The sequence below is a fragment of the Camelus dromedarius genome, chromosome 15 (assembly GCF_036321535.1).
Source record: "Camelus dromedarius isolate mCamDro1 chromosome 15, mCamDro1.pat, whole genome shotgun sequence".
In the NCBI taxonomy this organism is placed as follows: Eukaryota; Metazoa; Chordata; class Mammalia; order Artiodactyla; family Camelidae; genus Camelus; species Camelus dromedarius.
This window is the reverse complement of record NC_087450.1, coordinates 45,354,061-45,379,669: the sequence shown is the minus strand read 5'-3', so window position 1 is coordinate 45,379,669 and position 25,609 is coordinate 45,354,061. Positions and strand designations below refer to the sequence as shown.

Here is a 25,609-nt window from a genome sequence, read left to right as displayed (position 1 = left end):
CACACATACACACATACACACACACACACACACACAAGAAAACCCTGGGCCATGTAAACCAGGACTTTCTTTTTTTGGAGGGTGAATGCAGTGTACTTTATTGATGGTACATGACAAGATAGGGCTCCCTGAGCCCCTCACTGTCTTCAGGGGGTTTGGGATGGAAACCGTCTGAAACAGGAGATTCTCATTGTGTTGGGGGATAGATCTGGGGCAAGGACTCCCAGCAGCTGGAGCCCTCTCTCTCCCTCTTGCTCTCTCACTGGGGCTTGTGGTCCAGGGAGCTCTTATTCCTTGGAGGCCATGTGGACCATAAGGACCACTCCTCTGTTGCTGTAGACAAATTCATTGTCATACCAGGAAATGAGCTTGACAATGTGGTTGCTGAGGGCTATGCCAGCCCCACCGTTGAAAGTGATTGTCACTGTTAAAGTCATAGGCATAAACCTGGTCCTCAGCACAACCCAGGATGCCCTTTAGGTGGCCCTCCAGCACCTTCTTAATGTCATCATATTTGGCAGTTCTTCCCAGGTGTCCCCATCAGACCCACGAATAACACATTGGGGGTGAGGACATTCCCATTCAGCTCAGGGATGACCTTGCCCACAGCCTTGGCAATACTAACAGAAGCAGGAATGATGTTCTGGGCAGCCCCATGGCCATTAGACCCACGGTCTTCTGGGTGGCAGCGATGGCATGGACTGTGGTCATGAGTCCCTCCACAATGCCAGTGTTGTTATAGGTGACCTGGGCCAGGGGTCCAAGCAGTTGGCGGTGCAGGAGGCATTGCTGACAATCTTGAAGAAGTGGCCATACTTCTCATGGTTCATGCCTATCGCAAACATGGGGTCATCAGCAGAAGGGCAAAGATAGTAACCCTTTTGGATCCACCCTTCAAGTGAGCTCCAGCCTTCTCCAAGGTAGTGAAGACCCCAGTCACTCCACAACATGTTCAGCACCAAGCATCACCCTGTTTGATGCTGGTGGGACTTTACTCCTGGAAGGTGGAGATGGGCTTTCCATTGATGACAAGCTTCCTGCTCTCAGCCTGGACTGTGTCATTGCACCTGCCATGGATGGACTCATATCGAAACATATACAGCATGTAGTTGAGGTCAGTGAAGGGTCATTGATGGCAACAATATCCAGTTCATCAGAATTAAGAGCATCCCTGGTGACCAGGCTCAATATGGCCAATCCGTTTACTCTGTCTGACCTCCACCATCAAGTCTCAGGGCTGTGGCTGGCACTGTACAAGGCGTGTACAAGACATGGCTGTTGGTTGAAGAGGGAGGAGCAGAGAGCCAAACCAGGACTTCCTTGACTGAAGCTACAGAAAATCTTGTGAAGCAACGGGGCAGGTTGTTGGTTGCTACTAATGAAATAAAATTCGTATTTTATGGTAAAACCAGAAAAATTTAAACATAAAAATTTTCTCTCCCATTTGGGCCTCCTCCCTCCCCTATAGTATGTGTTGTACATCTGCATTAACCAGACCTCCTTAGAAGATAAGCTTTTTTCTTAATCTTGTAAGGGGTCACGATGACCCACTCTCACTTTATGTGTGCAGATCTGGACTGTGTAAATATGCCATTTAATGTACAACCTCTTGTCCCCATAATTGTGCTTAGACCTCTAATGGTGGAGTGGTCCTCAAAGTTTCTGAAAGACTGTTTCCCAGGTTATAATCCTCACTTTGGCTCCAATAAAATTTTCCATTTCTTTCTGAAATAACTATTGATTAATTTTTTTGTCCACATGCATGGTGTAGCTGGCAGGATATCAGAGATACCCACCAGAGGACACCTGGAGTCTACCCTGAAGCGGTGCTCTGTACCAGCACGGGCCTGTTGAGGCCCACAGGCTTCTCAGTGCTCCTCAGGTGTTCGGGTGAGTTCTCCTGATACCTGGATCTCATTGTTTTTAAGTAACAGTCCTAAAAATTTTATTCAAGCTGTCTCTACTTAAGGCTTGGAGTCTTAAGGGGGCGCCAGTGCATTTCCGAGGTAGGGGCCTAGAGGGACCTAGGGCAGTAAGTAGGCCTAGGGAAAACTTAGGTGGCTGAGTTTTTGTTAAATTTGGCTTAAGTTGAAAAAAAAAAGGTTGATATATGGTCTGAATAGACCATTTACTTGTGAAATAAGAGACTGAATTATCCAGCTCCGAAGAATAAGGAACATTTGTTCCTTCTGGCCACAAGGTGTCCTCAAGTGACTGAGAACCTGACGGGAAGCATCTGAGAACCCTCCTGACTGCAGTGGCCCTTCAGGGGAATCCCATTACAGTCATTTAGTAAATACCCGTGCATCAATCCTCTGATACCCTTTAGGTGGCCATGCAATTCTTTGAGGAATTAGAACCAGCCGTCCTTGTTTTACAGACCTAGTCTTTACAGGACAGGTGTGGCTCCAGAAACAATTCAAAACTCAACAATCTTTTTACCACTCCCAAACCTCCCCTATTTATCTTAAGAGGCAAGTAAATTAAAAAAAATTCTGGCCTTAAGGGAACAAACGTTCCTCTTAGGAGGAACTTGCTTTTCTCCTCTGCACCTGAGATGTTCTACCTGGTCTCTAAGAACTCTTATCTAGGCCATCTTTTTAAAATGCAAATTTCAGGACTGTAATTTATTAAAAGAAAAACCAAAAGGGGGATAAGTAAATTGGAACTTGACTTGTCAAGGACAAAGGCAAATCTTAGGTGTCTTCTCCATTAATCTAAACAGGTGGCTTTAATTTCTTCCACCTGCCAGAAACTCAATTTGAATCCAATTTCTTTTGTAACTGTTGGGTTTTATATTATTGTACCTGACTCATGGCTGAACTTTTGGATTGGAAATTATGGGGTCTTTGTTTGTGTCCGTTTGTATGTTTGTATGTATCTATGTGTGTGTGTGGTAGATGTGTGGTATTGCCAAAATTAATTTGTAAAAGATCTCTATTTAATTGGCTTAAAGGAAATTAAGTGCTTATATAAACACTCAGAAATATAAAAGAAACTTCCCCAAATGAATTTCCTGTGGTCTAGGGTTAACTTTTAATGAATGAAAATGAATTTAAGTTTGCTAGTTTAAGACAGATATGTCTTTAGAGTCATCAACATTAAGTTGAATACTTTTATTGTACCTAAGTTTACTAGAAGTAAAATAAGATCCTATTGTTCCTGTTACAAAATTTATCTTCAAGAAAAACAATATGATAAAAAATTTAAGTAAATTAAATGTAAATGAGATAAGAGGTTTTTTTAGATGAACTCTTTAGGAATAATTATATTTTATGGTGTGTCTATACAAAAATAGTTTCTGCTGTACTGGGTAAGAAATTAGAGAATTCTAATAGAAAACATGGTGGCTTCATAAAACTGTTAACAGAAGATTAAGATCAAGAATTACTTACATAGGACTGAGTGAACTAATGAATATGGTTATAATATGGGGGGCTTTTTGTCTGAACTATGACTGGTTTTTGTTTTTTTCTTGCTTTTCTAAGTTTTTTTTAATGGAAGTATAGTTCATTTACAATGTTGTGTTAGTTTCTGGCATACAGCAAAGTGATTCAAATATATGTATATTCTTTTCCATTATGTTTTATTACAAGATATTGAATATAGTTCCTTGCGCTATACAGTAGGACCTTGTTGTACATCTATTTTATATATAGTGCTTTGTATCTGCTAATCCCAAACTCCTAATTTATCCCTCCACCACCCTCTTTCCCCTCTGGTAATCCTAAATTTGTTTTTTATGTCTTTAAATCTTTCTGTTTTGTAAATAAGTTCATGAAATATTACTGGTTTTTAATCATTTTCCAGATATAAAGACACCCTTCCCCTCAAGCCAATTATGATTTACAGCAATTTGGTAAATTATACCTTTGTAAGTAGAATTGAAACATTTATCTTTTCTCTCTACCTAATCCCTCCAGAAACTGGAAACTCAAGTTCCCAGCAGCCTTATCAGGTGAATAAGAAAGAATGCCTCCTAAAAGATGCAGGAATCTCAAGATATTTTGGGGACCTTGAGAAGTGAGGAGTCCACCCAAATCTATAAATATCTCAGGCAGAATCTAAGGGCAAGCACTTGGTGTGGCTTTCCTTGCCTTGAGAGGCCTTTTGAAAGTTCAATTTGAGATTCCTTATAAAGAGTTTCAGCATAGCCAATTTAAAAGAGCCAGAAGAATCAATTACACTTAAGTAAATAATCAGGCCAACTTTATTGAAATTAGACTTATTTCTCAAACAAACTGGCCTTAATTTGGCTATATGGGTAGAAATTAGGGTAATTTTACAGAGGAAAAAATTGTGTCAGTGGATATTAAGTTCTAGTGTTGTCTTTGAGGTTTTTTGTGTTTACTGCCTAAGACTCACTTTCCAGATGGCTCCTTGTTGCTAAAAGTGACATTACTGTAAAGTTTAATTGGATCATTAAAAGCACATTCTAAGTTTGTTTCTGAACAGATACCTTATGGCCTATAACCAGAATATGCATAATGAAGAGACATCAGACAAAGGATTCTTAGCCATATTGGAAGGGCAATATTAGTCCTCCTCTCCTGACTGAGCTGCAACTCCTGTTTCTGACACCTGACTTCAAGTAAGGCCAGCACTACCAGACCAGGATGAGAAGACAATATCTAAGTTAGATAGCTGACCAAGATGCAGGACTAGTCCTGTATGCTAATTACTTTGATAACTGCTCACACTTTTGCTAATGAACCAAATGTATTTCTTCCTTGGGCTCAATTGTATGCAAGTTTCAAAAGTCAATCTGATTGCTGGGTTTGTGGCCAATTACCTATGTCTGGTACTGCTCGGTGACTTTGGTGGGTTTCTCCTTTCCAAGGCTCTAATTGTATGGCCCTTAGAAATTTTATTTTAGAAGAAAGAAACTCTAGTACTGTGCAAGCTACTACCAATATCAGTAAGTGGGACTCTCTTACCTGCCAATTAATGACACCTGTTCTGAACTTGGCCATAAATGCCCCCTTTGACTAGATGTTAACTATTGGGTAGTTCCTAACAGGACCCAGTGGATTTATGGAACATGTTTATGGCCTTAGCTCTCCCCAGGTTGTTTAGAAAGATGCACAACTGATTTCCCTCAGGCTCAAGCTCACTTACGGGTAGCCTTGGAAACAGCCCTTGCCTATCTGCCTTTAATGTAAGCACGCTGGGTTCCATCAGTTTTCCAATGGTATGATCATTTGGCTGTGGTATTTGTTCCTTCACTGGAAATAGAAGATACCATTACTCAAATAGAGGCTTCAGCAAAACTCACTCAGTAAGCTTTGTGTGATAGTAGTCAAGCTGTTAGCGTGCTCAGTTCAGAAGTTTCCATGATGAGAAAAGTGGTCCTGCAGAATCACATGGCCTTGATTGTCTAACCGCTTCCCAAGAGGGAATCTGGGCTATAATACATACTGAATGTTGGATTTTTGTAACCATTGTGTCTTCTGATGTAACTCGTCTTGTGACACCTATGAAGAATCAAATTTCTGCTCTGAATGACCCTCTTCCCAGTTTAGGGAAAGTATTAGGAAAGTGGTTTGCTTTAGAAGGATCTTGGCTTAAAACTTTACTAATGACATTGTTACTCCTACTGGCAACTTTGATTATAATTTGTATAATTTATAATGTGATTGTTTCTTGCCTTCTGCACTGTGTATCACCTACTCCTACTAGATAACCTAAGCAACTTGAAACTACTGATTACATCTGTAATTCTCTCTAAATTAATGGTCATGCACGAGGTACATGCAAGGTAAAACTGGCATAAGTTCTATTGAACAACTTGGAATTGGCTGTTAGTCCTTGCCAGACATCTTACTAGAACAACACTCTAAAATTAGGAAAGAAAAAGCTGGGCTATTTAAGACCCGACATTGAGGGACATGATGGACCCAGGTAGGTAAGCAACCATCATCAAGGGATCAAATATTTGATCACCTAACACTTTCTATCAAAAGACTAATAATTAAAAGGAAGGAAAAGACTGTCTCCATGGTTATAATCCTTAGATTGACTCAAATAAGATTTTCCATTTCTTTCTTAGGTCGACTGTTGATTAAGTTTTTTGTAGGCACCGCTTTTAGGCACTAGCCTTTTCTTGTTAATGGAACTCTGATTTTGTTAAGTATGGGCTGGCAACAGACTCAGGAAAGATGGGGGTGTCACCCAGTCTGGTTGCCAGATTTAGCAAATAAAAAGATAGGACATTCAATTAAAGCTAAATTTCAGACAAACAACCAATAGGCAATCCTATCTCCCCAAGTTCTAAGGATGAACTCTGGTTAAGACAAACGAGGCAATCCCTTTCTCCTTGCTAGTGGTTGGTTTGGGGATGGGCATATAACAAAGTTGGACCAATTGCATCTGAGGAGAAATCTGGGGGCCTTTGGGAAAGATTTTCCTCCCTGATTAAAAATAGAGAGAGAGAAAGGAGAGAAGTGTGAGAAGTCCTTCATTCTTCCTGCCATCGGTAATCTCATGTGAAGATGTGGTGCTGGGAACAGCAGCAGTCATATTGTCACTGGGGAGTAAGAGTCATGAGAAAGTCAGAAAGACTGAGCCAGAGCTCTGACATTGCTGAACTTCCAAATTAGGCAGCTCTGGAATCTTTTCTCCAGATTTCTGTTTTATAAAATAATGAATGTCCTCACTGTTTGCGCCTCTTTAGTTGGGCATTCTGTTTATGCTGCTGTAAGCATCCTAAATGATTCAGCTGAAAGTGTTTTGCATCTCACTCAGCTGGTGTCAAATGTCTGTGATTCTTAGATAGACCTAGAACTCAGCTAAAGAATTTTACCCCATGCAGATAAAGTTATTTTTATTATGAGATCTACTGGCCTAGTAGTATCACATGGGTCTTTCTCAACTTCTCACACTTTCAAGAATCACAGAAACCTTCCCACAGACTTTGGAAGGTGGATGGGAGACAGCGATTCTGGCCTCCTGGGATGGAATAGTTATTAACAGTTCTCTATCTCCTCAGTGTCACTGACAGCTTCGGAGAGCTCTGCTGGCTGCATGAGGAAGTGCTAGCCAGGCAGGCCAATTTCATGGGACAAACAGACATTGTTTCACAATTTTAGTTGTGAAATGGACAACCTTTAACCCAGAAGAAGTTGGGATTGGTGATTCTGAGATAGTATTAGCATCTGTGGCATCTGTGCTGTCAGTTTTGATTACAATACCCACTGTTTGTTGGTTTTATTTCTAAACATTCTATAATGAAGAAAATTTATCAAATGTTTAGTGGCCATATTTTTAATATATGGCAAACATTTTTATTTTCAAAAAGTGCACATGGCAACTATAGAATTCAGACCAGTAAGTCTCCCATCCTAGTCTCCTTTTTTCATTTTCTAGAAGCAACCATTGTTATGTTTCTTGTGTATCCTTCCAAACATTTATATACATAGACAATTATATAAATATGTGCAACTTTTCAAATGCAGATGGTAGAACATAATACATATTAATTATATCATGGAGATCCTCCCATGTCATTACTTTAAAAATTGCCTTATTCTGTTCATGGGCTGCATAGTATTCTCATGCATGGTTACATTAATTACCTATTAGCCAATCTCCTGTTGATAAACACTACAATGGACCTTTGTCATGTTTTCTGGTTGGCCTGCTTCTCTGGAACACTTCTCATGTTGGAGGAAATACTTACTCTCCAGTTTCCTTGGAAGTTCCCCAACCAGTAGCACCCAGGCCAGTCTCCAAATCAGAAGTGGACCCCAGGGGGGGAAATGTGCTTTGGGCAGGACATCCATTTTGCTGGCAAGGGTGTAGAACAGCCTTATGATTTTGAGGGTAATAGGTTTTACAAAGTGAATTCCTGGTGCAGAAGAGATATTGGTGGTACTACTGTGAGTCATAGTTGCAGTTACAGTCATGTTCTGGGTTGCAGTGCAAATTGTGGCCTCTAGTTCTTGGTCACAGCACAATGTTCTGGGCCTTTTACTCATCAGGCTATTTTTATATGTGATTTGTGGCTTTATTTCTTGAGGTTTAGTATCAAGCCTATTCTCTAGCCCTCCCAACAATTATCTTTACAATAAATGACTACCTGCTGATAAGAGTCACTTCTGCTTGCAACCAAGAGCCCTGTCTGAGATATTTCGTTTTCCTTCTAATTTGTTATTTTTTTAGGAAAAAAAAAAAACTTCAATGACAATCTTTCATATTCATCTTTGTGCTTGTGTGGGGGTAAATCTGTGGCATAACACTCTAAAAATGGGATTGCTCTGAGAGAAAATATTGCAAAAGACACATTTGATGAAGGACTGCTATGCAAAATGTACAAAGAACTATTAAAACTCAACAATAAGAAAATAAACAACCTGATTGAAAAATGGGCCAAAGACCTTAACAAACACCTCATCAAAAATGGCAAATATGCATATGAAAAGATGCTTCACATCGTGTCATCAGGAAATGAAAATGAAAACGTTACACACCCATTAGAACGACCAGAATCCCAAAACACTGATAACACCAAATGCTGCCAAAGATAGGGAGCAACAGGAACTCTCATTCATTTCTGGTGGGAATGTAAAGTGGTACAGCTACTCTGGAAGACAGTTTGGCAGTTTCTTACAAAATTAAACACTCATACCATACAATCCAGCAATTACACTCCTTGGTATTTAACCAAATAGGTTGAAAACTTGTATTCACACAAAAATCTGCACATGGATGTTTCTAGCAGCTTTATTCATAATTGCCAAAACCTGGAAGCAACCAAGATGGTGGATGGAGAGGTAAAGTATGGTACATCTAGACAATGGAATACTATTCAGCATTAAAAATAAATGAACCATCAAGTCACAAAAAGATACGAAGGAACCTCCAAAGCATACTGCTAAGTGAAAGAGGCCAATCTGAAAAGGCAACACACTGTGTGATTCCAACTATATGACACCCTAGAAAAGATGTAACTACAGGAACAGTAAAAAGATCAGTGGTTGCCAGTGGTTCTGGGAGAGGAAGGGATAACTAGGTGGAGCACAGGGGAGCTTTAGGGCAGCGAAACTATTCTGTACAATACAGTAATGGTAACAACAGGTCATTATACATTTGGCAAAGCCCATAGAACGTACAGTACAAAGAGCGAACCGTATCGTAAACAATGGACTTTAGTTAATAATAATGTGCCAATTTTATTCATCACTTATATTTACACCACTAATGCAAGATGTAACCAGTAGAGGAAATTGTGTGCTCAGGAAAACAGGATACGTGGGCAATCTCTACTTTCCAATCAATTTTTTGGTAAAACTGAAACTGCTCTGGAAAAAAAAGTAAAATATTAAAAAGACCTATAATGAAGACCACTTTATACTCTAGGATAAAAAAGATGAACAATAATAAGAATTGGCAAAGATACGGAGAAATAGGAACTCTCAGGAATGAAGTACTGATAGATGTTACAATGTGGATAAATCTTGAAAACATTATGATAGGTGAAAGGAGCCAGTTACAAAGGGCCACATATTGTATGATTCATTTATGTGAAGTGTTTAGACGAGGCAAATCCTTAAAGTCAGAAAGTAGAGCCCCACCCCCACTCCCTGGAGACCGGTAGGGAGCACCTCTCCCCCTCCCAGCTAGGGTGTGCCATCAGAGGCCTAGTGGGGAGCCTGCCCTTCCCAGGGTGTCAACAGAGGCTCTGTGGAGAACCTGGACTTCTACTCTCATCTGACAACAAGGTGATTGTATGTAATTATAATGTCAAGTACAACCAGCAAATACAGGTTTGAGAAAAAAACAGCTGATTCTTGGCAAGCATACAATACAACCAGTGGGAGCCATGTGCATGTGATTACTTTAGAGAGTAGTCTATTGGCTCCGGCATTTTAATGGGTTTTGGCCACTGGTCTGTTAGCAGAATAAGCGGAGAATATTTCTCAGTTGCTGAGGTGGTCAAGTCAAGACTAGTTAGGGTTGTGACTGCAATTCTGCATGGAAATATTGCAAATTAAGTGAGCCTTTTGCATCTAACCCTGCTTACTACTTTGAAGTTACAGTGCCTATCCAAAGACAGAGCAGAGCACACTATAAGCACCATTCATACTTTGGATATTGAGGGCCCCTTGTGGACAATTCAGAGTGATGGCTCCTTGGAATTACCTGTCAGAATCAAATACAAAAATTCACAAAGGAGGCTCTGCATGATCTGGTACTCACATTGCCCAGGAAAAGCTGTTTCTATGCTATTATTATCCAGGACAATCAAATTAATCTATAAATTTAATGCAATCCCAACCAAATCTTAACGGGACTTTTAAATTGGAATTTAAGAATTCTGATTCTCTTCTAAAAGAAAATATTCAATAGCAGTCAGAAAAAATCTGAATAAAAAATACTGCATGGGAATTTGCCCTACAATATCAAAAATGTAAATATAAAAATACATAAAGCTATGTTAAAATTTTACAAATAGATTTAGCAATGTAAAACTAAAGAGACAGAAATAGACAAATGGATCTGTGGAATAAAACACAGAAACAGATCCACATGAAGCTTATAACAGAGGTGACATTTAAAAATCTATGAAGGAAGAGTGGCTTTTTCAATAAATTATGTGAGATAATTGGCTATCCACTGAAGAAAAAATAATTTTAGTTTGACCCTCCTGGCCCATCACATTGAACACAGATGGTACAAAAAGGAAAACAGTTAGGGAAAAAAAGTTAAAATATTTTAAAGGATTTAAAACTATATTTTTAATAATATTGGGGTGGAGACAGCCTTCCTAAACAAGGTACAAAACCCAGAAACCATTAAAAAAAACAGATTTGTGCTTATAAAATTTAAAACTTCTGTTAAAAGAAATACTATAATAAAAGCTGAAAGAAAAGACAAAGTGTAGGAGAAAAAATATTGTTGCATTGAATGAATATCCAGAATTCTGACAACAATTTAAATCAACAGAGGATATGACTAGGAAATTCATAGAAAAATGCAAATCAGAAAAAAAGAAAGAGGAGGAGGAGGAAGGAAAGGAGAAGAGGGAGGAGGAGGAAGCAAAGAAAAGAAAGAGAAAAGAGGAAAGGTGCTCAAACTCAATAGTAGTTAATAAAAGCATATTAAATGAGATGGGTTTTGCCCATCAGATTGTTCAGCATTTAGAAGATTGCTTAAAGACAGTTTTTGCTATGTAATGCTTGAGTTGCAGGAGGTTTCTAAATGGTTTATAATTTCCAATACGATTTGTCTTTAATTCAGGTGTTACTTAAAAGTATATTTTAAGCTTCCAGATGGACAGGGCTTTTAAAATATTTTAGTATTGGTAATTCATGAATTGTTCAACATGTATAAAATCAAGTCAAAAACACAGTGTATAAAAAGAAGCAGAAAGATGAGAGAAAAGGCTCCCCTCTCAGCCCCATCTCCTTATCATCCCACCCCCACTCACAGGCATACATCTTTGTTTCTTCGATACCCTTCCAGAGATAGTTTGTGCATATACAAAGAACCATTAATGTAGGCTTTTCCTCATCATTTTCACTACAAAGGGTGGCATAGTAATATTACTACATGTTTCTTCTTACGAATATATTGGAAATGAGAGCTATGTCGATGACTATCGTATATTGTTTTTAATTACTGAGAAATATACCTAGAGCATATGAGATACATTTGTAATGCTTAACGTGAATTTTTATGATATTCCTACCCAGTGAGGAGCTAGAACACTGTACCTTCAAAGCTCCACCAAAATCATATCATCCACCCTTTTCCCTTGAGGTAACCATGTTCCTGTCTGTTAATCATTCCTTTGCTTTTCTTTATGGTTTTACTTCCTTCATATGGGTCCATAAACAATACAGCTTAACTTTTTTTCTGCTATGAACTTTAACAAATGGAATCACAGTGTTCGATGACTTTTTTTTAAATAATTAACTTTATTTATTTATTTGTTTTATTTTAATGGAGGTGCTGAGGATTGAACACAGGACCACGTGCATACTAAGCATGCGCTCTACCACTGAGCTACATCCTCCCCTCCTCAATGACTTGCTTTTTTTAAAAATCAACACTAGCCTGTTTATGAGTATGGCTGTGGTTAATTTTTTGTCATTACTGCGTTAACATTCCTTTAAGAATGTAACACTAGCTTTTACAGACTTTTGGATTGTCTCCAGTTTAGGGTTATTAAGTTGCTATGAAAGTTCTTGTACCCTCTCCTGGTTTAGAGCAACAATCCTCAAAGTGTGGTCCATGAACCCCTAGAAGTCCCAGGGATCTTATCAAGGAGTCACTAAAGTTAAAGCTATTTCTTACATGATAGTACTAAGATGTAACATGTCCTTTACACTCTGTGGACATTTGCACTGATGGTACAAAAACAGTGGTGAGTAAAACTGTAGCCACCTTAGCACAAGGCGAGCAATCCAGTTACCTTACACGTCAAAAATACAAATGATATGGGGTGTACTTCTCTCCCAAGATATAAAATCAGGTAGTACATGAAAAGTGCTTTGAAAACTCCAATAATTATCATGACAATAATTGAATTTAAGGAATGTGTAAGTCCTTTATACACAATATAATTTTGAATCCTTAACCCTGTGAAATTCATGCTTTATAGATGAAGAAACTGAAGCTTAAGGTTAGGTAAATGAACCAGTATTTGAACCCAGGTCTGTCCACTAGAATCCACGCTCATAATCATTAAATGGCACTTTAAAAATGCTATGTGAAGATAAAATACTGCACTAGAAAAGAAGGAATATCTATATTTAGTTAGAGTTTCAATTCTTCATATGGAAATGAATCTTTTCACCATTCCCCTTAAGTATCATAATTCTTGAAAGTTTTGAGTCCTGTAGGGTTCCCCCTCTTTTCTTATGCAAAGATAGCTAAAGTGCAGGAATTTGAGACTAAATTTGGCAACTTTGAAATACCAATGGTGGCACAGTCATTTCCTTACCTGTAAAATGGCAGCCAAGGTAAGGTCCTTGCATGAAGTGGGTGATGGATAAATATATTGAAGAATGAACAAATGAGAGCCCAGTTAGGTTTAGAACTCTGGCAGATTGGTGGGTAGAACAGCTAGCCAGGACCAGTGGCCCTCAGCCCCCAGGTGGGGGGCTGTCAAGAGGAGGGCAGACCTCAGGGCAGAGTCAACCTGGCATTTTCTGGTACTAAGTCTGCTGAGGGGCCTGGAGAGCTTGTGCAGAGCTGGTTCCGGGCAGCTGGATGGGGCCAGGCAGAGGTAGAGACCAGGTGTGGGTGGCCATGAGCACAGTGTTCTTCACAAGACCATAAAAGTCTACCTCGAATGTTCTATTTTTAAAGCCAAATAGTAGCATTCTTCCTCCTGCCTCCAAGGTGAAAAATCTCAGAGCAGCAGTGATTGTCCTGGTGGAGGACAAAGTGGGCGAGCCAGGGAACAGACTGAGCCACAGGGGAAGAGAAGTGGCAGAGGGAAAGGGTGCATCTTCCGCCTTCAAATCATGATGCTACTCCCTGCAGACACCCTGGCCATAGACACTGGAAACCTCCCCAAGCCATCGCTGGTCCCCTGTGCCCCTCTCTCCTCAGCAGAGAAAGACCTGTGCACGGGAAGAGGGGCTCTTTATCCTTGCCAGGGATGGGGCTCAGGTGGACAAGAGCAGCTGCAAACAGTACAGGAGCCCAAATTCTAGCCCAATGACGGTTTTTATTCCCTAGGAACAAAGATGTGGGGAAGAAATTCCAAAAGCAAACAGAAGCTTGAATGACGACACTTAGGGTGATGTGGCTCAGGAGTCAGACAGACAGCATACTCCACAGTGGACTTGGTCATGCCCTGGCTTCTTGGATCAATATTAGCCCCATCCCCAAGTGCCTATTACAGAGGTGGAGGGCGAGGGCAGCGAGGTGGAAAGTTTCCCTATTCTACGTGAAGGAGATGAACGTAGCGGTCTATTCGGAGAGGCCTCTCAGGGACACTAAAACCTCCCTTTCAAGAATGGAGGTAGACAGATAAGATTGAGAGGGGCCTGGGTATCACAGACTCCCTGAAAGTAGTGTCACAGGGGCCCTTTGTGGCTGACTGCATCTGTGTTTCGATGAGACAGCAAGGGAAGCAACAGCTGGCCAAGGCAGCTCTGAATTTTATGGGGAGATGATCAGTCTTGCCAGAGTAGGCCCAGCACTGCTGTTTCTATTCACTTCAAAGGAGCTTGGTGATGCTGAATCAGAAGCCATTATCCTTTTCCCAGAGGATTCGCCGCTAGCTTCTTTTCTGGCAAAATCTTGCTCTGTGCAAGCCTCGTTCTCTAGAGAGGAAAAACCCTGTCCTACTCAAGCCTCCTGTGACGTGACAGCTTCTACTGCAGCACAGACCCCCTAAGAACAAGGTGCTTTGGTGTGGGTTAGGTCATCCAGTCCTCGTCAGGGAACTCATCCCTGTACCACAAGGTGGCCTCTGGGCTGGATCCCGAGTCCCGATCACAGTGAGGTCTCCTGGAGGATGAAGGTGGGGCTGATACCCTGGTGGGCTGAGCCTTCCTCAGCCACTGCCATAGCCTCCTTGTCCCTGCTGCCCCTTAGCACCCCGTTACTCATCTTCTCCGGAAACGCAGTGGTGTCCACAGACAGGTCCTGGGGAACACAGAGCAAAGGGAGCAGTGGGGTGAACATGAGACAAAGGGGTGGTGCGGGAGTTCATGCAGGAAAGGCAACCCTGCTTTGTCCTGACAGAAAGGAGACCAGCGAGGGGCAGTGGGGAGGAAGTGAGAAGCAATCCTGCAAACCCGGAGGTGAGCACAGGGGCGGGCAGGGAGAGGAAAGGCCAGCAGCTCTGGGCCCCCCTGCTTCTTGGGGCCAAGACCCTCCTGCCCACCAAGCCCCCGCTCCCCTGTGGGAAGGAGCCAGGGCAGCTGCTGCAGGATGGCCTAGACTCAGGCCAGTCATCAGAGAAAGGGGGGCTGGGGAGGAGACAGAAAAGGGAAGGGAGGGAACCCCCACCAAAGGCCCAGCAGGAGTCTGAGAGGGAAGGGAGGGGCCATCTGGACGACAGAGGTCCTACCTGGCTGCGGGTTTTGCAGTGCAATCGCTTCTGACAGGACAGGGGCAGGAGTGCAAAGAGTCTTGGCAACACTGGGTAAATGGTCTGAGGGTTCAGGGTCCGGCCCCGCATTCCCCCTTGAAGACAAAGCACCCCTGAGGCTCCAACTGTGCAACCAGTGCCCACCCTGCAGCCATTTGGTCTCAGTGCTCCGAACCCCCACCCCCGTCCACCTCCTAGAGCTTAGCCAAGACACCTGACTGTTCCAGACGCCCAGGAGCCCAGGATTCCCTGAGCGCCCTCCCTCAGCCCGTCCTTTTTCCTCTGTGTCCCTACCCCAACCCCCTCACCAGTGAGCAGACTGACAGCCAGGCCCACCACAATGACCGTGGTGGAGTTGTGAGCGCTGTACCATAAATACGACAGGGAGTAGAGCCGCTGCAGCCCTGTGGGCCTGGGGAGAGCAGAGGGTGAGGGCAATTAGCAATTCACTGACAGGGCGCTCCTCGGGCACCTGCCTCCCCCAACCCCACACTGTCCCAGGGTCTTGGGATCCAACACCCAACACTTCCCTGGGCCTCTGGCAGCCCACCCCTTAGCAAGACCCTGGAAAACCTCTCAAAAATGAGCTATTATCCCCAAGGAGAAAGAGAGTGACTCACTTGGAGAGGGTGGTCGAGGGCATCACTGTGGCCAAGGTGACAGTGGTCAGGTTGCTGGGCAGGGAGAAGCTGGACCCATTAAGGGGAGATGGTGCTGTGCCTAAGTTCATGCTGGTCACTATGCTCCCAATGCCGATCCAGAAGGCCATGATGAGTCCAGCCAACAGGCCTATGATGGCACCCTGCCCAGAGACACGGCACACTCTCCTGTCCCGATGCCAGTCCCTCTACATCTTCACACCAGTGCCCAGCATCCACCGTGAGAGCCCTGCCAAGCCATTCCCCAGATCCACCTCTGCACCTGACCATGGAGCCAGATGACTCACTCACAGGAGGGTTGGCACAAGGAAAGAACATCCCAAGGCAGAAGAGTCCGAGCAGCGGGCCCCCAACCATGCCAAAGATGCTGAGTGCTGCCTGTGGAGGACAGGGTAGAGAAAAAGAGAAAAGAACAGACAGGCTCAGAGACCCCCCCAGCCTCACCACCGCCACTCCCTCAGAGCCCTCCTTGTCAGAGAGCAGAAATGATTAAGGGACGGTGCTTTGGATTCTCCTGACACTGCTCCTTGGATGTCTCTAAGCCAACAATGACCCTGGGGCTTTTGGCTACTTGGGAGTCTGTTCACAGCTAAAGGCAGCCCATCAAAGGGGAATGTCTGACACCACTCCCTATGTCATTGCTTTCACAGATGCTGTCTTCTTCAACTTCCAGTTTCAATCAGCTCCTGTTTGCCCTTAAAAATTGCTTCCTTCTTTCCATAGTCATTACCTGCAGCACAGGTCCCATCTGGGAGGAAATATAGGCCATTCCCAGACAAAGCAGCCCATAGCCAAAGGCTGGGGAAAAAGAAGGGAGGAAATAAGCAGATGTGAGTTAACATGATAAAGAGGGGGAAACAGAGCAAAGCTCTGTCCCCAGCCAAACTAGGACCTCTGTGTCCCTGCAAAAAGGGCTATTCCTCAGGACCCACTCCAGGTCCCCCCACCCTGACCTCACTGCTGTGTGACTCAGAGACCTCCCCAGGAAGCTCCCTGACACGTGAACAGGGTCCGTGCTTCATGGGCAGGTGCCGAGCCCAGTAAAGCTGATGCTTCAAAGCAGATGGACGACAGTGCTTAGGGTGTGATGAGGAAGCATAATCCCACCGATGATTCTGGAAAGCACGGTGGCCCGGACTTCAGAGAAATGAGGGAACCAGGGTCGAATCAGGTCTTCCAGCGTAACAGTTGCCAATGAATTAAAAGCAGAGGATATGGTGCTGAAAGGAGGAAGAGAAAGACGAGGCTGGGAGCTGAGAAGGGCAAAACTAACAAGGGACCCCATTGAGGGAAGAGTGCCCTGAAGGCAGGAGAGGACATGTGCAGCCCAAATGCCATCCTGACAGCTGGCAGCCAAGGAAGAGGCCTGGGAGGCAGGGACAGCTGGCCTTTTCTGAGTTGGGTACAGGTATGGTTCAACTAGATCGATTCCTGGTATCATAAAAAAAGAATTCTTCACCAAAAAGGGGCATCGCCAGGGAAGGGATATGCTCTGTCCCACACAGGTGAGCTGTCCCTTGTCATCCACACATGAACAGGCACAACAAGAAACTCAGAGGGATCCTCTCCTCCACCAGTCACCTTGGACCAAGTAGGGTTCAGCACTGCCAATCTGACGGAAAAGGTCAGAGAGTGTACCTGAGGGAGCCACTGAAGAGGCAGGCGACAAAGAGCCCAGGCAGGCCCGGCAGGCCTCGCAGGAGATCCATCACAAAGTACAAGACGAACTGCAGGCAGAGCAGAAGGGCACAGCTCTCGTCAGAAAGGAGCCCTTCCCCAGGGTGAGCCGCCCTTCCCTGCATGTGCCAGCCAGTCTACAGAGACTGGGGGTGTTAGGAAGGGGGCCAGGCACTGAGGGTGACCCCACAGTAAGTAGAGAGAAAGCGAGCTCTGGAGAGAGAAGGATGCAACCCACACCCCAGCTCTGCCCCAGCGAGTGGCATGACGAGCATGCCAGCTGCCATGTCCGGCCTCTCTTCTCCTCTGGAAAATGAGGCTGTTGGGAGAGTTAGACAAGACCAGCGTGACAGCTCCCCGCAGAGCACGTGGTGCAGGGCGGTGAGTCTAAAGGTAGATCCCCACCCCAGTAGGGTGAGCACTGTGATTAGGTGGGGGCTGGGATCCTAATGTTGGACTGTAGAATCCCAGAGCAGGAAGGACTTTACATCCATTTCTCCCCTAGGCTGGGAGTCCTTTCTGCAGTAACCCAGACACTCCTCTTCGGGGGTCCACGACAGGGAGAGGGAGGCCTTCTCACCTGGTCAGGGGCTGCTTGAGACTGCTGGGTGCTCATGGGATACTCCTGATAGTAGGCAAACATGACCAGGCCAATGAGGCAGCCCATGCAAAGGACCACCTGCTGGCAAGGGAAGACCACGTAGCAGGACCTGCAAAAGAGGCCGGTGCCAAGAGGGCACGTCCCTAAGCCCCAGAAAGCAGACCCACGTCCTGCCCAACGGGTGTGTGTATGCTCTGGCATCCTGCCCCCACCCCAGCTGCCCTCTGTGGAACCAGGGCCCACTCCCCTCCCCCAGCCCAGGCGCCCCCATCTTCCCATCCCCGCACTCACAGCACAGCAGCCTTCTCCGTGCGGGAACTGAGGTAGCGCTGAACCTGAGCCTGGTTCACTCCATACAAGGAGAGCATCATGAAGACACCCCCGAAAGCCAACGTCCAGAAAGTGTGCCTCACAAAAGGGTCCGGATCCAGCCTGCCATAAATGCCAGTGTGTCAGTGTTGCCCTAGAAACTCAGCCTTCCTCGCCCCCTACAACCAGAGGCAGGAGGCAGGGCAGAGAAGAGACACTGTGAGGGCTGAGGAGCTACTCAAGGCAAGAACTGAATGGACTAGAGACAGGGCAGCAAGTTGGAGGGGGGTTTCCATTTCTCCTCCAGTCCAGGAACTCAAACCGACCTGACACTCAACCATCACCTCTGCAGTGCCAGCTTCCCACCGTTCTCAGTGCTGCACCCAGGCTTCCACAATGTGCCCTCTGCTTACTACGGCCCTGGGCGCAGGCTCTAGGATGGGCTCAGCTCCCAGCACTACAGACCCTGGCCAGGGGAAGGGGTGTACTTACTCGATTCCAGAGATGAGGCCGTGCTGGGAAGCCACATCCCACACATGCCCCAAGCCGCCCACCTTGGCCGACCCCACAATGATAACCACCAGCTGCCCTAGGAACATGACCAGTGTCTGGAACACATCTGTCCAGATGACTGCCTTCAGTCCACCCTGCAGGAAAGACAGCATGCCTGCCACAGATGTCTACGAAACCAGACCACCAACAAGGGCACTATACTGCCGCCAGCTGTGTATAGTTGGTGAGACCCTGCTGACATCATTCCCACCCCTTCCCTTCCCTTCCCTTCCCTTCCTGTCCCATTATGGTGGGATGCTCATGGGATACTCCTGACAGCAGGCAAACATGATCAGGCCAATGAGGCAGCCCGTGCAAAGGACCACCTGCTGGCTGCTCCACCATAATCCCATCCCATTTCCTACATCCCATTTCATCCTATCATAGAATTTCATGCCATCTCCTCACCTATATTCTTATCTCATCTACCACCCACCACCTACTTATCTCATCCCTCTCTTCCTTTTCCTCCCATCTCTCCTGATTTCATCTCTTCTCCTCCCTCCCCTAAGCCTACCTGCACTCACCAGAGCAGTGTAGATGGTACAGACAATGCCTAGGGTCAGCACCGATAACCAGAGATCAAAGCCGGTCACTGCAAAACATATCAAAGTCACATTCCAGCCTCTGAAGGAGGGTTTCCCAGCAGAGAGGCCAGGAAAGCCGTGATAAGACATGAAGCATTTGGTCATTAAAGATGAAATGAATCATTTACCACAATGGAAAAAAATGTTTGCAAAGCTCCGCCAAAAGGTGTTGATTAACCAATTCAGATGGGGCCTGGTAATGTTTGATTAGCTTTCAAGTGAGGTAAACCAAGCCTGCCTCCTCCTCTAGTAGTAAACAACCAAGGGCCCAGGCTGAAGTAATTCCCTGGCTAAGGTTAGATTCTGTTCCTCTACTTGCCCTTCCAAAAGGCTTTTCCCCAGCCTGCTGTGGCTAGGAGCCCAGGGTTGTGACTCCTTACCTGCATTGAGGGCCAGTGATGGTGCATAGAGGACGACACCCATGTAGATCACCTGTTGGGTACAGAAAAGAGAATGTGAGGGTAGGCAGAGTGGGAGGGACAATGGACCTTGGCTCCAGTAACCCAGTGGCCTCCCTTCACCTGGCCTCACTTCTCTTTCCCCTTCTAACTTTGGCTTGCTGCCACCATAGTAGCTGTGCTGGAAATGGAAGAAATGGGAAACAGGATGCCTCTGGGGGGCTTCAGTGACACTGAACCCCTGGCAGGGATTTCAGTCTTGCCAGTCTGAGAGCAGGGAAGGCTCCAAACTGCCTCAGCAAGCCCAAGTTCAGTCCCCCTACTATGCCTCAGGCTCAATTTCTATCCTCATTCCACTTACCATCTGAAAGATGAAGGTCACGGTCCCACAAACCCGCACAGCTGTATTGAATCGGAGCTCCAGGTACTAGGTAGGAGTAGATACATACATTAAAAAAAAGGTATTCCTGCCCACTCCACCCCCGACAATTCAAACACAACTTCTGTCAAGAGGCCCCGGAGCAGAGGGACTATCCAAGTCATATCCACTCTGGGCCCCACTCAGCACAGCACCCTTCTTCTCTCCCTACTCCCACCCCAGCCTGACCTTGATCAGAAACAACTTGTAAACACATGATGTGTTCCCTGTCACTGTCATTAGGCAGAGATCTGGGGGCCCAGACCTCTCATATGTCCCCTGTTCCTCCTCTCCATCTCTGACCCTGGGCATCCTATGTGCTCCTTCCTTCCTCCCTGCTCACCTCATAGGCACTGGTGAGGTGCAGTCGGTAGAAGACAGGGATGAAGACGTGTGCAGGGATCAGCAGTCCCAGGAAATAGGAGCAGCCCAGGAACCAATATTGGGTCCCGAATCGGTAGATCTCAGATGGCACACCCAGGATGGCCACGGCTGACTGGAAGGTGGCCAGCAAGGACAGCGCCACAGGAAGGCAGCCCATCTTGCGGTCTGCCATTAGGAGCTGGCCGATGGAATGCCGGCCCCAGCCACGATAGGCATGATACAGCCCAATGGCAAGGGAGAGAACCAGCAGCAAGACAAAGACCACATAGTCCACCACGGAGAAGGTGGATGTGATCACGTTTGTGTCTGAGGTTGGGGAGAGGGGAGTGGAGGTGGTCACCCCCACACTCATATCCTCTCTGCGTCTGTGACCTGCAGTCACTTGCTGCTCCTGGGCTCTGGGCTGCCACTTGGCAGGGCGGTGGCAGGCAAGTGGCTACAACCTGACTCCCAGCCACAGTCTCACAATCCTCTTCTCTCACCAAGTGACACTGTCCGGGGTCAGCTGCAAAGAAATTAGCTCTTAGTCAGGCCTATTCTGGCCACTCACCCTTGGGCCTGTGCACCCCACACCCATCAGACTTAGACCAGCCAGCTTGGTGGCAGCGCTTGAAAATCTGGAGGTACTGATATGGGTTTGGTAAGGTAGAGAGGGGAGGGAGGAAGCAGAAGAGTGAGACAGCTAGGAGACAACTAACTGGCCAATACCTTTTTGGGTGTACACAGCTGTGAAACTAAAGAACCTTCTTAGGTCTCCACCCTACTAGCGAAAGAAAAGTCAACTCTAGTCCACATTTCTTCTCAGAATTCCCTGCCCCCACTTGCAGGCACAGACCCAGTCACTACAATGCACTCAGCCAGCAGGACCTAGCCTGGCGCCACAACCCAGCAGAGAAGAAGCAGAGACTAACGACAGCCTGGCCTCAGCCCCCACATCCTATGATCCCCTGGGTCACCTTCCTAACAGCACCCCTTCTCAGCACCAATCACCAGGGAGATCACCTCCATGGCAGCCCCAAATTCCATTCCAGGCATCCCCAGTCCAACCTCTCTGTTCTCCCCAACATCACTAAATAAGCCCTGCTAACCTCCTCTCAGCTCCTCTACCTTCAACAACCTAGTCGACAGCAGATCCGGGAAGAGTGGTGGGATTCAAACGTGAGAGGGCAACGTGCTGGAGCCAGGGGTTCAGAGTTACAATTGTAGGGGCACTCTGGAGAGAAGCAAACCAGGCAGGGAACTGGGGGCAAAAGAAACAGTCCGGGAAAGTGGTCTTATCCCACTGGGGCAGACACCTACCTTAAGAGGCAATCTCTGTTCGGAGGCAGAGCTGCCTGCAGAAGCTGTGTGTCTGGAGCCGGGCAGAGGCTGAGGGTCTGCTCTATAAGTGGCTGAGGTGAGATGAGGAACTGGGGGTGGAGTGAAGCTCAGAAGCTATTTGTTCTGGCCCCTTCAGGGAACCAATCACTGTGGTCCAAATGGCCCTATCACCCTAGGGCCCCCAAACTCCAGCTCAGCCCCAGAGGCTCCAGAATGGGGAGCAGGGAGCTCACATTCAACAGCATTCCTGGGTGGATTAGGCTTTTGCTGCAAGTTACACTTGGCACTGTGTGCTAGGGGGAATTGCAAAGGAGGAGCTGGGAGAAGATGGGGAAGTTGCCTTTCTGAGTCCTGCACAAGAAATACCAGTCCTCAAAGAATGTACTATTACCCTCAGAACAAGGACCAGAATTTCAAAACTGAAAGAAATCTTAAGAGATCACTATTACAACTCCCTCACTTATCGACAGACACTGAGGCCCATGTATTTAAATAGCCTAACATGATGAGTTAACATTTTTTGAACACCTGCTACCTAATCCAGCAGTGCACTACATGCTTTATAAGCACTAGTAATAATAAATATTGAAAAAATAACCATAGCTCTCACTTTCAAAACACAATGTCTCAGGTTGTGCACTTTACATGAACACTCTCTAGTTTTCAACCGTTACACAGCGCGATACAAAACAAGGGAGAAAAAACGGTGTGGTGATTCACATGGCCCCTTCCTCCCAGAACCAGTGCAGGAGCAGTGTTAACTGTGGTCAGTCACTCATGGAACAAAGTTTAGATTTCAACGACTCTAGAGGCAGATTAACATAAACTACATTTTCTCTTCTTGCCTACTAGGAGAAAGATCAGCCTAGCTGTCTTCCAGCTCTCCTACACTGTGCTCTTGGACAAATGTTGCCTGGCTGGTAAGATATGGCCTCACACAGACCAAACCTGATCTCTGAACCTCTTGGGGCCAATGAAGAGAGGAAATTAGAGTTGGCAGCTCTTGGATCACATGTTCTACTGAGTCACAAATGTTACTCTTCAGAACAACGTTTCTGGCAGGCTAGTCTAGTCTAAGCAAAAGATGCCCCGGGCCTTTGTACATTGCAACATCTGGAGTTTTCTCACTTCTCTTTAGCAAGTTTTTACTGTTAGGGCAGAGATGACGGGAATTACTGGAGATTAAGAGGAGAGAAGATCTCTGCCATGTACAAATAACAATGTGCAGAGGTCAAGGGTTAATGATACGGATAGGAAGGCAGTTAGAGAAAGGAGGAGTGGCCCCAGTATAGAATGGAAAACACGTGTACAGAAATGGAGACCCTCTACTCCTAGGGTAAACTGGCAGGGCTTCCTGAGAATTCTATTTGCATGAAATGCAAAGAACCCCCCTGGATGGCTCAAGAAAGAAAGAGCCAGAAAAGACAGCAAAAACTTGACCCAGTAGCAAAGCCTTCATTAAACATGATTCTGAGACAGGATAGTGGCTTTCTAAAAACTCTACACTAATCTAAACCCCATGGACTTGCATCTCTCTGAGGGGCCCAAAAGTAAGAGCTGAGTTGTTTGACTATAACTGTAACACACAGGGCACAAATAGTGGGCTGTGGGACCCTTTTTAAAAAGTCTAACATATATACATTCAAGAAAGAAAATCACTCTTCACCACTCTAACCCTATCCTCACTTTGGTTACAACTGGATTGCTCTGACTCCTACAAAAGGCAAAAGCGCCACCGCAGGACCAACCTTCCCAAAAAGATTCCTTCAAAATCTGTCCTTGTGCCTAGAATTCCTCAGGGTCTTGAGAGGCTTTAGGAACCCTCATTAAAATACTAATAATTACTAATGCCTTAGAAAATGGGCCAGCCCTCTGAAAGTAAATCATTTGAGGAGATTCCAGACACCTGGGGGTAGGTGGAAGGGAAGCCAGGCTACTAAAAATGAGCTTTGGTTAGCTTTCATGAGCTTTTGCTGGCTCTAACCAAAGCCAACCTCAGCCCCTCCCGGCGCGGGTCTCGCTTTGCGCCCTTCCATCAGGGCCCTGGGCCACCCAGGGCAGCCCTGGTCTTCCCCTTACCGCTGTGGCTCAGCCAAGGCTAAGAAGGTCCCGTCTTCCCGAGATCAGCATCGCTCCCTTTTTCTAGGAAGGCAAAGAAGATGAGGAGTTAGGGAAGCGTCTATCCCGTCCCTACCTCCACGTGGGCTAGGGCTCCGGACGCCGCGTGGTCTCAGGACTGGGGTGAAGGGGACAGGGTGTCTGGGCGTCCCCAGGCTCGTCTCCTCCCGCCGGGGTTTGCCCTTGGCCCGTCGCTCCTCCATCACCCGGCATTACCCTCTTTATTTCCTGGCTTCTCTCCTTCCCTCCACATGCGAGGTGGCGAGACCACTACTACTTCGCCGCTGGCGCCTCAGACCTTCCCGGGCCCCCACGCTGGGGGCCGGCTCACCGCGCCCATCCCCTCTCAGCTCCTCCCCGTCCCTCCCTGACGCCACTCTCGGAGCCTGTGCCCTGGCCCACCCCCTCGCGGCCCGCCCCCGTCCGGCCCACCTGCCGGGTCTCCGCACGTGGGTCCGGCGGCCGCGGGACAGCCAGCCCCGCCGCACGAGGCCGAATGACAGTGGGACCCCGCCCCCTGCCCGCCCCCGCCGCCATGTTTACTGAGGGCGGATGGATTGTCCGCGAACTGTTGCGGGACGCGACCCAGACGTCCATGCGAGAGGAACGCAGGGCCGAGAGAGCGGCAGCGGGGAGGCCTTCGCTTAAGAGGGAAAAGGAGAAGGGGTTGGTCAGTCTCCCCGAACGAGGACTGGGGCACTCGGAGAAGAGCGCTGACCTCCGCAAGCCGCAACGACCCTCAGCCTGCTCTGGGAGCACTGGCCATGCGGAGTAGCGGGGCTGGAGGACTAGACCCCGCCTGGGCGAAGGCGCTACAGGGTAGGGGCGGGGCCACACGCGCAAGTCTCGCGATCGCCTGGGAAGGACGAAGGGAACGGAAAATGGCCCCTGGCAGGGTCTACAGTGACTTGAGCTTGGTTCCCTGGGCTGCAGCCCTGCTCCTGGTTCTTATCGTGGAAAGGGCTTTGGCGCTACCCGAGGTACTGAAGCAAATTAGAGGTTGGGTTGAAACAGAATTGCTCGCCTGCCCTCGACTCTCCCCCCTACCCTGCCTGCCCGCAGCCCCGATTTCGTCCCTGGGGCCTTGCCCGCGGTAGCTCAGCCGGCTCCCACTCCCGAGTACTCACGCTGCTGTCTCCCAGCACCTTCACCCTGCTGACGTCCACAGAACTTTGAAATCTGACCTTTTTACTCCTTAATCTTTGAATAACTTTAAGTTGTTCTTTCCACAAACGAGTCCTCTGGCCATTCTGACGAATGCCATATATCGTGTGGTGGCAGGACTACTTTCTGTAATGCTTAATGCGTTCTTTGTGTACCTGCAGTCCTTTTACACCCGGCCAAATCGGGGCTGGCAGATTGAGAAGTCATTGGAGAGGTCATAATAAATATGTTCGAATAGTAATTCTCATAGATGACGTCCTTATTTGAGTGAAGTCTGGTACAGAATTTCTCAGGTGCGCTGTTTTGGCGCCTGGCTCCAGGGGGAAGAAATGCGTCTTCTAGTAAACCTGACATAAAAGTAGGAGGACAC

The 25,609-nt window shown here is 46.4% G+C and overlaps 1 protein-coding gene and 1 pseudogene across 3 annotated transcripts; both read right to left on the bottom strand.

Moving 5' to 3' along the window:
• Positions 1 to 278: 278 nt before the first annotated feature.
• Positions 279 to 1,120, bottom strand: LOC105098573 (glyceraldehyde-3-phosphate dehydrogenase-like; annotated as a pseudogene).
• A 12,538-nt stretch (positions 1,121 to 13,658) lies between these two features.
• On the bottom strand, positions 13,659 to 24,852 carry SLC5A6 (solute carrier family 5 member 6). 3 transcript variants are annotated; one of them, XM_064494660.1, is made up of 17 exons: positions 24,619 to 24,852; positions 24,037 to 24,099; positions 20,597 to 21,142; positions 20,197 to 20,262; positions 19,818 to 19,869; positions 19,378 to 19,445; positions 18,791 to 18,945; positions 18,281 to 18,421; positions 17,969 to 18,098; positions 17,350 to 17,438; positions 16,819 to 16,931; positions 16,442 to 16,509; positions 16,003 to 16,089; positions 15,673 to 15,854; positions 15,361 to 15,464; positions 15,032 to 15,147; positions 13,659 to 14,604 (listed from the first exon to the last, which is right to left on the bottom strand). In XM_064494660.1, exons 3-17 carry the CDS (start codon positions 20,987 to 20,989, stop codon positions 14,452 to 14,454), a joined length of 1,917 nt encoding a protein of 638 aa, XP_064350730.1. In that variant the 5' UTR covers positions 20,990 to 21,142; positions 24,037 to 24,099; positions 24,619 to 24,852; the 3' UTR covers positions 13,659 to 14,451. The 3 variants fall into 3 exon arrangements, with proteins under 3 accessions (XP_064350730.1, XP_031322614.1, XP_010989532.1); XM_031466754.2 differs by lacking the exon at positions 24,619 to 24,852 and adding an exon at positions 24,508 to 24,567; XM_010991230.3 differs by lacking the exon at positions 24,619 to 24,852 and adding an exon at positions 24,292 to 24,435.
• Between the last annotated feature and the right edge of the window lie 757 nt (positions 24,853 to 25,609).